General features: G+C 38.0%; 1 protein-coding gene across 11 annotated transcripts in view; it reads left to right on the forward strand.

Annotated features, from left to right (window-relative positions):
* The window catches only part of L3MBTL3 (L3MBTL histone methyl-lysine binding protein 3), a 98,364-nt gene that overhangs the window by 17,680 nt on the left and 67,007 nt on the right, over window positions 1-13,677 (forward strand). For 8 of the 11 annotated variants that reach the window (XM_045843735.1, XM_045843740.1, XM_045843737.1 and 5 more), the window contains exons 3-7: window positions 2,357-2,474; window positions 8,910-9,021; window positions 9,383-9,457; window positions 10,842-11,001; window positions 12,127-12,262. In XM_045843735.1, the coding sequence (XP_045699691.1) occupies window positions 2,373-2,474; window positions 8,910-9,021; window positions 9,383-9,457; window positions 10,842-11,001; window positions 12,127-12,262 (585 nt within the window). In that variant the 5' untranslated portion in view covers window positions 2,357-2,372. The remainder of the gene's footprint in view (window positions 1-2,356; window positions 2,475-8,909; window positions 9,022-9,382; window positions 9,458-10,841; window positions 11,002-12,126; window positions 12,263-13,677) is intronic. The other 3 variants (XM_045843741.1, XM_045843745.1, XM_045843743.1) reach the window with 3 other exon arrangements.

A 13,677-nucleotide genomic window follows, 5' to 3' on the forward strand; every position in this document is an offset into this window, starting at 1 on the left:
CAGAGCACTATTATTTGTATAGACTATATCACTATTTACTGGATTACAAATTAAAATAACCCTGGCTGGTGTAGCTTAGTGAATTGAGCACCAGACTACCAAGCAAAGGGTCACTGGATTAATTCCCAGTCAGGGCACATGCGTGGGTTGCAGGCCAGGTCCCCAGTTGCAGGGGGCCACATGAGAGGCAGCCACAAACTGGAGTTTCTCTCCTTCTCTTTCCACCTCCCTTTGCCTCTGTCTAAAAATAAAATAAATTAAAATCCATAATTTAAACTATTTTCTTATTTTAAAATAACAATAGTAAATTCATTATATTATTAGTGTATATATAAGCATACAGTAGTAAATCCATTATATTAGTGTATATATAAGCATAATCTTCATGAAACAGGTTCAAAATTAAAAGCATATAAATGGTACTGTTTTACATTTTGGTAAATCTCTTTAATGTCTGTCTTAATATTAGATAGCTGGATTCTCATATCTACTCTTGCATTCAGTCTATTACAATATGTTGTTTTGGTGGAAGTTTATGGAGAAAGCCTGCTTCACACAAGTATGACTTTGGAAAAGGGAGATATATTTGAAGTCTTTCCATTTAATGGTGGGCATTCTTCTTTGACACTACACCAGAACTTGACAAGTGGCAGTTCCTTAAATGTTAGTTGCAATGTGCAGTTTGAAACTCTGTCAATTAGCTTTTCATACTCGGTTACTTTAAAAAATATTGGTCTGTCTTGCACTTTGAATGGATCCTTTACTTGTGTACCATCAAGCATTGGTCATTTCTAAAATACTGTTTCACCCAGTTATGCAGATCTTCCAAATGTTGACATACTTTATTATGAAGTATTTTAAAATTGTGTTCATGAATATTACCACCTATTTTCTTAGAAAATTCTGTAGCTAAGAGGAAGCTGTCAAGTTCTGTTGGTGGATTCAAGGTTTTCACAAACTCTGATTTTTCTCTTGAACGCTTAAGTTGTATCATGAGCAACAAACGCTGTCAGTGTTTTTCTTCATGTGATAGGCTCACTTCATTTATTTTTGACAAAATATTCGCCAAATACTCAAAACTGAATAAACATCATTTGTTAAATAAAAATGGCTTTTTTTCTTGGCGGGGGGGCGGAGACAACCGCTTTTTCAGCTGGTCTCAAACAGTTTGCAAGCACTTTTCCTTGAGACAGCTGTGGCACTTTGCATGCCCGACCGCTTTATGGTACTGACTTGGTCATCACACAGAATATTAACAGGATGTATATTCAGGCATCAAGACAATACAATTTACTCTTTTACTCCATCAAGGAGGGTCTTTAGTGAAACCGACACTTGCTCACCGCGAGTGCGTGGTGGTGAAGACGAGGACAGCAGCTCACCCACCCGCTCATGCCTTGTTTGTGCCTCAAGTGCGGATGCCAGCACAGTGAAGGAGGCAAATACTGTGCTAGTATTTTTACGAAAATAGTGTTGACTTCCTGGGCCTTGGGAAAGGGTCTCAAGGCCCCCCAGTGTCTGTGGACCATACTTTGAGAAATGTCGCTGAAGAGTTTCTGACATTCCAAGTTTTGTTTCTTACAAGTTTGTGGTGTGATTTAACATGTTCCTTTGTTCCCAGTATTTTTTGTGAATAGACTTGATCAGATTAGGTTAGATTGTGTTTTCTTCCTGGCAGTACTCCTTCATAAATGGTGTTGGGTTTATGTTCTTAGCACCCATTGACTGTTGTTTCCTGGAGCCATTAATTTGTGAAGGGTTGCAAATGGTTCTGGTTCAGTTCTAGCATTCCTTTCTTCATTAGCAGGGATTCTTTCTAAAGGGAAATTTCCTCTCACCAGCAATTTTTGGTTACCTTGAAATACAGTTTTCATGGGTCTCATGATATAGATGGGATAAATCCTTATTTATTTTTCTAAATAATGAGTGTTGGTTACCATATATCCTCCAAAGGTGACCAGTGAAATGTTCTAGGTCTTTTTTATAGTTTTGTTTATTTTTTTTAAAGATTATATTTATTTTTAGAAAGGGGGGAAGGGAGGGAGAGAGAGAATCATCACTGTGTGGTTGTCTCTCACCCACCCCCTACTGGGGACCTGGCCCACAACCCAGGCATGTGCCCTCACTGGAAATCAAACTGGCAACCCTTTGGTTCACAGGCTGGCACTCAGTCCACTTAGCCACACCAGCCAGGGCAAGTGTCAATATTTTGAGCAATTATTTTTAGGTCTATGGATTATAGGATAGTATGATAAAGAATATCATGTAATTAAGGGAAACTAAAGTAATAACCACTGCAATAAAAACTGATTCATATGTGGAATATTTAGTAATATGCTCTTTTCCCCCATCCCAGGTTAAAAAAAATAATCATGACTGAATCTGCCTCCAGCACCAGTGGGCAAGAGTTTGATGTATTCAGTGTTATGGACTGGAAAGATGGAGTAGGTACATTGCCAGGAAGCGACTTAAAGGTAAGCTATCTTTATTACATAGAGTTGTATGTGTGGTACACATGTACATGTATTTATTAAAATAAATCTCATGCATATGTAAAATAAGAATCAAAAATACTAGGCATGATTCTGTAGATTTTACATGGTACTTAGATCTCTACGATAAACTTGCAAGACAATTTGAGATGCTCACGGTTTGGGAAAAGCCATTGTCACTTGGGGTAGGAGACTAAGGACTATTTTGGCAGCATGTGCTCATTTTGTGGAAAGTGAATTACAGCCTCAAAGAGGATCATCTCAGGTTTGGTTTTATCATGATGGACAATAAATGTGACAGTTGTAGGCTTAGAAGACCTGGCTTCATATATTTGTAGTAATGGGCTTTGGAAATTCCAATAAATAACCACCTTCCCTGTGCACTAGTTTTCTCGTTTAAAAACTGGATAATGATAAAATGTTGAATATACAGGATGATTTGCCTCCCTTGAGTTATTCATAGTGTAGATACAGGTTTTTACAGAATCACATGTTCAAAAGCTGGTTCTTCCTGTGAACCAGACTGCTTTTGCATAGATGAGAACTCTCTTCAAAGAATGATTATTTCCTTTTGTATGCTCCTTTTCTAGGGGCTCACCCTGCCCCTTTTTTCTAGGACCCCAAGTGCTCTCAAGGACCACATCTGCTTCCCCATGAAACATGGTTATGCAAGTGCCCATCTGGGAAATCAATCCCCCTCACCTCTCATTTCAAATTTGCTTTTGCTCTGATCCTATCTCTGGGACCTTGAACTTATCTGTGGCCTTTTAGACTTTGTGTATGTACTTGGTCACTCACGTGTTTGAACTTCCCATCTCCGTAACAGGCTGTTGGCTTACCTCTCTCATGCTTGCTGTTCTGTACTGTCTTGGACAGAAATTCCTGCCCCCTAATGGCTTCTTATAATCCAGTCCCTTTTAGTGTTTCCTTGACAAGTGTCTCAGCCCAGCCTGTTCTTGTTCATCATGAGATTTGGACAGTCTGTTACTGGAAAAATACTTGGATTTTGGTTGGGTTAGGTTTAATGAAGGGCAATATGCCAACATATCTATCTGAGTTTAGCTTAACAAAACTATTGTAGTGAGGTTTAGTGAAATCTGGAGAGATTTTAGCTTTCGTCTGTGTGATCTTAAATAAGTCATTTGGTCTCTTTGGGCCAGTTTCCTCTGGTAAAATAAGGGATTAAATAAATACTAAGGATTTTATCTGCTCTAACATTCCCTGAACGTTCATCTGGATTAGATATCTTGGAAATAGAGTACTGGAATTTTTGAGAAAGAAGGAACTCTTTCTCTGACTCTGATAATGTCAGCCACATATTAGCCTCAAGAGCTTAGTCAAATTATCTCAATTCCCTAATTTTCAGAATCTTTACCTGTAAAATGGAGATGTAGGATCTATGTCATAAAAGGTGGTTATGAGGATTCAAAAACATATATGTAAAACACTTAAATTAATCTGTTCTGACTTTGTGATATAATATGTAACTGCCACCCTCCCTTTTTCATTGCTGCATTCATTCCCTTGTAATTTTTTATCCCTTTTGAGTGGATTTTTGGAGGTATCTGGTAGATAATGGAATTTGTAATTTTAGTTAGATTTTGACAATAGAATATAATTTTCATCCCTAAGAAATTTAGATTGCTTGAAGGTTTTTCTAAGCAATGCATTTTAGGAAATAACCTGTTGCTTTTATTAAGGTAATAAGGTAACGAAGCCATTTAGCGGGTTATTAGAATCTGAGTTATTTGGTTTGACTTCTGGCTCATCTAACTGAGCAATTGCCATGTATCCAGTTCACTTCATGCATTGTAGATCGTTTGATGCTCACTTAAAAAATAATTTAAAAACTTATTTTCTACCTTCCTATCCTTTCTATTCAGGGAGATTCAGAGACTAGCCAGTTGATTATATTGCTTAGGATTTCTAATTCACTTGCTTCTTCTATGAAAATTTGAGTTGCTCAAGAGATCTGCAAGATTAATTTTTCACAAATTTAAGATGTTAGAAAGAACTTTGAATAAATCATGAAATTTCCTCTTTCACATCAAGCTTTGCTTATTTTATGCTACTAAAGCGTGGGTTATAGATGTGTGAATTTCCTGATAAACAGGATGCTATTATTCCAAGACAACCAGCTGAGGTTAACTCAGCTAATGCAATCAGCTAATACACAGAAGTCAATTTCTTGTCATGGGAACAGGTTTTTATATGCAGCAGTACATTGCCATTTCGAACGAATTTTTTTTCTGTGAAAGCCTTCTGATTGCTGGCCAGGCAAGTTATATGCAAGTATCACTCTTCTGCTTAAAATCCTTGGGCAGTTGTCTGAGTCTTTCATGGTATAAAGGTCGGGTACCTTCAGTGTGCCACCAGAGTTTTTTCATGGCCTGGCCTTAACTTTCCTCTCTGCCTGCCTCTCACTTCAGTACTCAGTGCCACCCTGTCTCCTTGCCAGCCAAACCCCCAGTTGAAGACCTCACACCTTTTTTATTATTCCATGTTGCTGGAATCTCCTGTACCCCTCCACGGGACTTACCCATCCTTATTTAAAGCTAGTGCAAAAGTTCTGTGTTTTGGTGCAGTAGTGGTATAAATAATAGAGAACTTACTCTGTTGAACATTTTACCTGCATCTTTTTATTTAATGCCTTTCTTTAACCTTTGGAGGTATGTGGTTTCTCCCACTGTTGTCAGTTTACAGATGGGAAATGGAGACCCACAGTGGTTGTCATTTGCTCAAGGTCAATTAGTTATTGGCAGCACTGTGTCCTAAAATAAGGCTTTTTGATATTAATTCTCTTACCACTGTTGTAGTACAGTCTAAAGAGAAAACATTTTCCTATCAAAAGAGAGATGCAAAGACAGTATTATAGCATTTTAAGGAGGTACTATTTTAGTTGGAGGGATCAGGAAAGCTTTGGAAAACACGTGTTATGTGAGCTCCAGGTGCCTGAAAATGGGTAAGGGTCTAGTGTGTGTGTGAAGGCAGGGATGGGAGGAGGTGAAGAGAAAGGCAGGTGTCCAGGAGAGGGACTAGCATAAGAAAGTGCAGTGTTGGGGGTGGGGAGGGGGGGGGAGCAAGTGTCCACTGGCCCTATGTAAAATCTTGTGGTCATTAAGCAGACATTTTTGCTTAAACAAGCTTTGGAAACTTCACCATTGCTTAATGTGTTCTTTTAAAATGAAAATTAGTATTTTTAGGTTGTTATCTCAAGGCTAGCCATGAGAACAGGCAGGCAGTAAGTGGTGGTGGAGACGTGTATGGTAGGGCTCCCTTTCCCTAAAGCAATTTCTCTACCTGAACTTCTAATTATGTCTGAAATTCATCCACTGAGGATAATTCCTCCGGGTCATAAGGATTTAGTTTTTCAGAGTCCCTGGGTAAAATGCAGATATACCTTTGAGAGCGATAGCATCTTTTCCAGTAAGAATAGCTACCACTTAACAGCAGCAATACAGAAACCCGACTGGAAAACTCACTGCACTTAGTGTACAATTTGCCTCGTCTTGATTAGTGTTCAGACCAGTTGAGTTAGCAAATACCTTTGTCCTTAAAACGGATTGGTAAGTAGAACTAAATTTTAGCATTAAGCATAATGAAACAAAAATAGTAACTTCAGCAGTTTTTTAATGATCTATTATTAAAGACAAACAAAAAATAGGCAACAGATCTTTTCCCTTTACGAGCAAAAATAAAGAAGAGAATGGAATCAATTAAAAGTAATTCAAGCCAAGACAAACAAACAAAACCTTTGCTAGTCTTTATGTATTTTAGATGTAATTGTTTTCTGATTGGCCTCGATGTATCCACTTACAGAAAATGTTACGATGTTAGCTAATGTGTTTAATTTGCTTAATAAAGCCCTTTGTAAAGTTTATAATTTTGACATTCTTGGTTAGAATGGAGCGACTTGATAAATTTTCACATTGCTTTTTAGATTTCTAAGTTAAAAGAATAACTTCAAATATAATTTGTTATTTCCAGTTTTCCTGGTTCTAAAACCATTCATAAAACCATTACCAACTTCAGAACCTGAGTGTTTTATTGAAAAAACAATATTAGTAAATGTGTCAGTTTTTCTGGAATTTCATCTGTGGAACTCCAGTGATGTTAATAGCACCTAGCAACCTGTGTTGTCCAGCATTTTCTACAGCAAAATAATACTGTGTAAGAGACAGAAAATCCAGATCGAGAAGCCAGAAAGAAGTTGATCCCTCTGTCTTTTTTGCATGTGATAGGATCCTTAAAAAACACCTCAAGGTTAATTTCTGAGATAAAGTAATTTTGGTTAGAGTAGATGTTCTTTACCCTTCAGGGTTATAGGATACCACAGAGAATGTGATGAACTTTATGAATCCTATCCCCAAAGAGATATGTATGTGCCCGTATCCTAAGTATGCATACATTTCATGGGGTTCATTCACCCCTAAATGTCCATCTGTGGATCCCTGGCTCACAGGGGTCAACTCTCCCTAAGTGCCATTGCATCTTTACTTTGTGCTTAAACTATAGGTCAGTTTTACAGGCATTAAATAATAGGAGAAGGAAAAGATAATTGGGATTAAATGTTGTATTATGGGAACATCATCTTTTAACTTTGAAAATATTTGAGCCTAAAGCTTTCGGGGGTCATAGGCCTGCATTTCTGTTTGATGATTTCACTCAATGGTGTTCTCTTCCTCAGTGTTTGAATTGCAGGGTAGTTTGTAGTGTAGCGGCAGTGTGCAAACTTATGCCTTGGGAGACTTTATTTGTAATTGAAATGTTTGGTGCTATTTCATACATTTTGTGATTGTCGAGTAAGTATAAATAAACACTCGCATGTAATAAACATAAAATTACTTTCCTGGATTGAATTATCAAGTTAATGCCTGATTTTTTTTTAATTTTTATTAGAATTGGCATTCTATCATATTTTTAATATCATTAATTAATAATCATTATGGCTTGTTTTTCTACTCTTGCCCAGTAGATGGTACTGTCAGCTTTATTTTGAAATATTCTGTTTTCACAGTTGATCATTTTAAAATTAAATTTTTTTCCCAAAAACTTATTTTTAGGTATTTTCTTCTAATTAACTTTTTGCCATCTCCTATGCTGACATTTTTTAGGTGAACACATTTGCTATAGTATGCACATCTTACCTTGAAATTTGTGCCTGGAATATGTAGTTGGGAGAAAACGTTTTCACTTCCTTAATTATTTCAGCCTGTTCCATCTAGAAAGCATTTAATGATTGTGGACTACGTGCAGAAGTTATTTAAGGTGTTATTTTCACCTGGTGGAAAGAATACTGGCTTAAGATTTTTCTGACTTGAATCCAAATCTATTTATTTGCATCTCATATATATTTCTACGTAAGATCTAAAAACTTGAAGCAAAAAGTTTTATTATCCCTTTGTATTTTGAGCTTCCTTGCTCTTCACCACCTGTTAAAATGAGTGGGTCCTTAATGTCATTCTGTTTTATGGGAAAACAGAAGGAATACAGAAAACTTTGAACCTCATGAATATGAGAGTGAACTCAGCTGTTTCAAAGACGACGGGACCCCTTCACACCGGGAGTGGTTCAGCCTGCAGTGCACACGCGTGCATGCGCACACATACACACACGCAGTGCAACCAGGCTGTTACTGAAACATACTTTGAAGCTTGCCATGCAGTAAAAGGAAATTTTCAATATCTGGAGTCAAAATGTCTGTGGAATCAAAATGCCCTTCCTTTTTAGTGATAAACTTGTCCTGGAGCTAGTAGGCATTTTCAGTTGTCAGAGATATTACCAGTCACTTTAGAAGATGAGAGATGAATGTGATGGAGAATCCTAGAGAGTAGGGAAAGGAAAGAGGAAGTGTAGCGCCTGGAGTCATGTGACCCGTGCACGCTTCTCCCCCCAGGCACACTTCTGCCTTCCTTGTTCACATTTTAGAATATAGATATCAACATGGAATATGCCAGTAGTATTTTCTGGAATAGAGAGATTCCTTCTTTCTGAACTAGGTGAGCTTGGACGAGACCAATTGATTCCTGGGAAAACAGTAATTCTCCTTTTATTTATTTTGCTGATCAAATAAGCTGTAATATAAGGGAAAAGTCTTAGCAAAAAAAATGGTGTTTGAAGTTACAGGCCATACATGGGAGCTGGACGCTCCACAGGAGCATGCAGGGTTGGTTGTTTATATCCCTGAGAAGCCCCTTACTGCTCTGTTCCAGTCCCCTTCCCCTTCCCCAAATGCCCAAATGAGTAAAACGCAAAGGGTTTGATATCTGCAGAAGGCTCGTCTAGATATGATTGTTTTAATTAACTTTTCAAATGTAGTTCATTTTTTTTCTTAGGGACTGTGTGGACCAGCCATTAAATGATGACTATTTTGAACACTTTTGTAAATGTTGCCTCTTTCTGCTGTATTGTCACTAGTTCCGAGTAAATGAGTTTGGAGCCCTGGAAGTTATAACAGATGAGAGTGAGATGGAAAACGTGAAAAAAGCAACAGCTACTACGACTTGGATGGTACCAACTGCTCAAGAAGGTAAGAACGGGTCATCTGCATTATTTCTTTCTTTTGAAAGTTTTTAAATAAGAATATCTAAGGTTTTATAAAAGGCTGAAACCTTGAAAATCCTGGGTGATCTTCATGTCACATGTTCTAAGGTAAATTTCTATAATGAAACTGATCTGGAACCAGCTTTTATATTTTAAAATAACCATTAACTGTCTTCTCTCCTAATGCCAGATCTGTAATAGCACCAGGTTAATTGGAAATTATCAAGTAAATCCATGTAATAGCCTACCCAGGTGATTTAGTCAAAAGCCTGGCACTTTTTTCTCATCTACTCCGATGGTTGTAACTAACACCTATATGCTGATGACTCCTAAATCTATATCTCCAGCCCCGACCTCTCCCCCGAGCTCCAGGCCCGTATTTCCACCTGCCTACTGGACATCTCCACCTGGATGTCCCACAGGTACCTCAAACTCCCCATGTCTGAAATGCAATTCATTTTCTATTTCTTTCTCCCCTCCCCCCCCCCAACCTGCTCTTTCTTCTGTAACCCATAGTTCAATTGATGGTCGGTAGAACCATCTACCCAAGTGGATGAGCAAGAAATCTAGGAGTCATCCTGAGTGTGTTCTCCCCAGCCCCATAGCCTGTTACTTAATCCTCTTGGTTTTTATTTCCTAAATATGTCTCAGATCTGGCCTTTTCTGTCTATTGTCACTGCCACTGCCTTAATTTAAGCCCTTATGAACTCTCACCTGAACTATTGCAGGGGTCTCCTAAAGAAACATTCTGCTTCTAATTTCACCCAGTTTATCATGTACACTGAATTTAGAGGAACTTATGTAGATTGCTTATCTGATGCTTCACCAGTTTCTGTTTCTCTTTAGCAAAACATATAGTCATCTGGGTGACCCGCATCCATCTGCTTTGTCTCTCTGCTCTCTGCTCCATTCTTTGTACTTGGTGCTCCGGTAGCACTTACACACAATTATCCCAACACATCATGCAGCTTCTTGCATCCTTGCCTTTGCTCATGCTGTTTCTTGTGGCCGGGACGCTATTTCTCTCTTTCACCAATTGTTAAATCCTTTTTTGCCTTTCAAAACCCCATTGAGGTTTTATATCAAAAATTTTTCCCTGACCTCACACCAGGCCAATTGTATCACTTCTTCCTCTGTACTACTTCTGGAACTTGCTCCTGCTTCAGTTACTGCATGTGTCACTTCTTATTACAAATACTGGTCTTCTCACCTGTCTTCTCTTCTGGACCGTGAGCTCTCTTGGGCGAGGTCTGCACTGTCATTTTCAGTGTCTAGCTTAAATTAGTGCCTAATAAATGTTTGCTGAATGAATGATTAGCCTAATGATTCAAGCGAAAGGAAATGTGAGTCCTAAATGATTTGGATAATTATGATTCAGGAGATCTGCTACATTAAAAGGAAAACAGAGAGACATTAATTTAACCAATTTAGTAAAACAGAATTACTCATCAAAGTGTAATGAACATGAAATAACATAGATAGCGCCTTTTAAATTTTGTCAAAGACACATCTTCTGAATTTTGTGACTAATGAAATTTTCTTCATTTTACTTTGAACTCTGTAGAAAAATCTTTGGACAAGCTTTTTATCTTTTCTGCAGAATTGTTTTGTTATGTAAATGATTTGAGTGATTTCTACCAAACTCATCCTCTTCTTTCTCCCAAATGCTGTAGTTTAATCATCCATTCAACAAACATTATTCTTTTATTGTGTTGCTAACAACATTATTAGAAGGCAATGTTTAAGTGTATTTGGGACTGTTTTCTATCATGGTTTTAAACTTTTCCTCTTCTTTTCATCTTCTAGTTTTTTCAGAGAAGACTGGGATGCCTTTCAGGTTGAAGGAGCCAGTGAAAGTAGAAGGGCTTCCATTCTGTGAGAACTGTTGTCAGTATGGCAACGTAGATGAGTGTCTTTCTGGAGGAAACTTTTGCAGCCAGAATTGTACTCGGCATGTCAAAGACAAGTAGGTTTTTGCTCCATTCCATCTATAAAATGGGTTTTAGAGTCTAAGGTCATGGTGCTTGGCAGTACAAGAGGCTCTCTGACCTCTGTCACCCTTTCATGCCCCCCCGTTTTTTTCAAAGACATTCCCTATAGAAATAAATGGACCTTGATCTCATTACTGGACCTAATGACTTCAGTCTTGTCTGATCTGAGTTTTACTACTTATGTTTAACCTGTGGTGCAACTTCTGTCTCGTGCTTATCTTTCTGTTTACATTAATTTGACTGTTTCTCAGCTAAAAGTATTTAAAGTTCTCTGGACTACATACATCTTTTGATGGTACTAATGTTTTTGGAAACACAGTTCTGTTTATATTTGGGGGGTTCTGAGGTAACTCACCTAAAACTCTACAAATGCAATAAAGCTGATTGGAAATCAACTGGGTGAAGATGGTCATAGTGAGTAATGTAATGGGTTATGTTAGTGCTGATCTCAGGGCAGACTGAGAAATACAGGACATGGCCATCAGATGTGACTGACAGAGGAGTCACTTTGCCACTTGGGGGACCATCTGGTATAACTCAAATTATTAGTGAGAAGATGCAATTTTGACATATAAGTGTATACTACCAATAAATGAATTGACATTTATATTTTGGTGGAGTTTCGCATGTATGTTAGTCAATACAGTCTTGTGAATTGTCTGTTTTTGTTGGCCAGCTGATATTTTACTAAGTTACACTTGGCCATTTTCATTTGGAGTTACATTCTTAATACATTTTTGCTTTAAAGTTGCCCTGAAGACTAAAATGTCCTTAAATAAGTGAATCCTTTATTAGTATTGGTGCCAGATGTGAAAGACAAATAATTTTAAACTTGTAGGAATATGTTTCACATATTGTGCTTGTCCTCTTTTGAAATTAACGTAGAAGCTAATTTCTAATTTCTAACCGTGATAATGTCATGCATGATAATGGATCAAAGTGTTCCTTATTAATGATATTATAATGTTTATACATTTCTTTTGGTAATTAAATATTTTTCCTTTGGAGGGTGATGTTTGAAAAAAATTTGCATTGATACTCAACATGTAGGTATTTAATAAGTATTGTTTCCTGTCACTATTTTGGGTTTATAAACACAGCAGAGATCAGAAGGAAGAAAGGGACATAGGAGAAGACAACGAGGAAGAAGACGCTAAGTGTAGTCGGAAGAAAAAACCAAAACTTTCTCTGAAAGCCGATTCCAAGGAGGATGGAGAAGAGAGAGATGATGAAATGGTTAGTATCTCTTACACAACTACCCAGGAACACAGGGGTGCTTCTTAAGTGGTAGCATCATGGTCAAAGGCACTGGCTCTGCAGCCCGTTACTGACTTCAAATGCTGCTTTCACACCTCTCCATTACCATCAGTAAGTTACCTACCTGCTCTCTCTTTGTTGTGGGTCCTCATCTTAAAATGAGAATAGTGAATAATAGCACCCATCCCTTAGGGTGAAGAAGGAGGATGTGCTGGGATTTATTACTGGAGGGAAAGAGGCAACAGCAGACCTTAAGTTTGGCAAATGAGTCTTTGGTTTCTTGATAGCAGGAGCCCAATCCCATTTTGGTAAATGGCAGACAGATCTCATTAAAAAACTATGTGAGTAGGTAGAAAATGGCAGGACAATGTCAGGTATGTTTGGGGAGAATTAATTCAAAATATGTGAATTAAGACATAAATATCTTCCCCCTAAAGAATATACAAGGTCTATCCAGAAAAAGTCCAGCCATTGTTAATATAATGAGTATGGTTTGCGTGACATCAGTGTAACCTGGCAGCCAAGGAGAGTGGACTGAATACACATGTGTGAACAATGATAACTTCACTGTACTAGTCAGTGGGGCCAGTAGACTCCGTTGAGTGAGCATGTGTACTATGTCACATTCAAAATGAGTGAGTAGAGCAACGAATCTGTATCATATTTTGTGTTAAGCTTGAACATTCCTCTGTGGAAACTAGTCAGATGATTCAAGGTTTTGGGGGACAATGCAGTGAGTGCGACACAAATAAAAGCGTGGCACAAAAGCTTTAAAGGTGGTTGAAAATCTGTTGAAAGTGATCCATGTTTCAGAAGGCCTGCAACAAGCAGAACACCTGAGAGTATTGAACATGTACAGGCTGCAGTCAACAAAAATCAGTGACTGATAGTGTGAGAACTAGAAGCTGATCTGGTGATTTCAAAAACTACTCCATCTGAGATTTTGATGTAGGATCTTGGCATGAAAAATTTGTTCCATGGCAAAATTTGTTCCATGGCTTCTGCTACCAGAGTAGAAGAGACATCATGCCACCGTCATTAATGACACTGGGAGAACTGTGTGAGGCCCCAAGGTGCCTCCTTTGAAGGGGACTTAGGGGTCATTGTCCCATGTACAGTGTTTCTTGTATGTTGTATTTCTTCAATAGATGTCTCTATTTTCCATATAACATGGCTTGATCTTTCTGGACAGACCTTGTATTAATGGTTCTTATCAAAGTAAAACCTGGAGGTCTTGTGGCATTTCCCTTATGATCAGTGTTGAACAACTTTTATTTGGGAGTCAGCTGTTCTAGGAGCTGAGAATGCAGGGATGAACATGACAGCAGAAAGACAGGGTTTCTACTCTCAGGGACATTACATTCTTACTAAGAGAACATGTAGTAAAATAAACA

Source organism: Phyllostomus hastatus, unplaced genomic scaffold, assembly GCF_019186645.2.
Source record: "Phyllostomus hastatus isolate PE091 unplaced genomic scaffold, TTU_PhHast_1.1 phas_contig_40, whole genome shotgun sequence".
NCBI classification, from domain to species: Eukaryota; Metazoa; Chordata; class Mammalia; order Chiroptera; family Phyllostomidae; genus Phyllostomus; species Phyllostomus hastatus.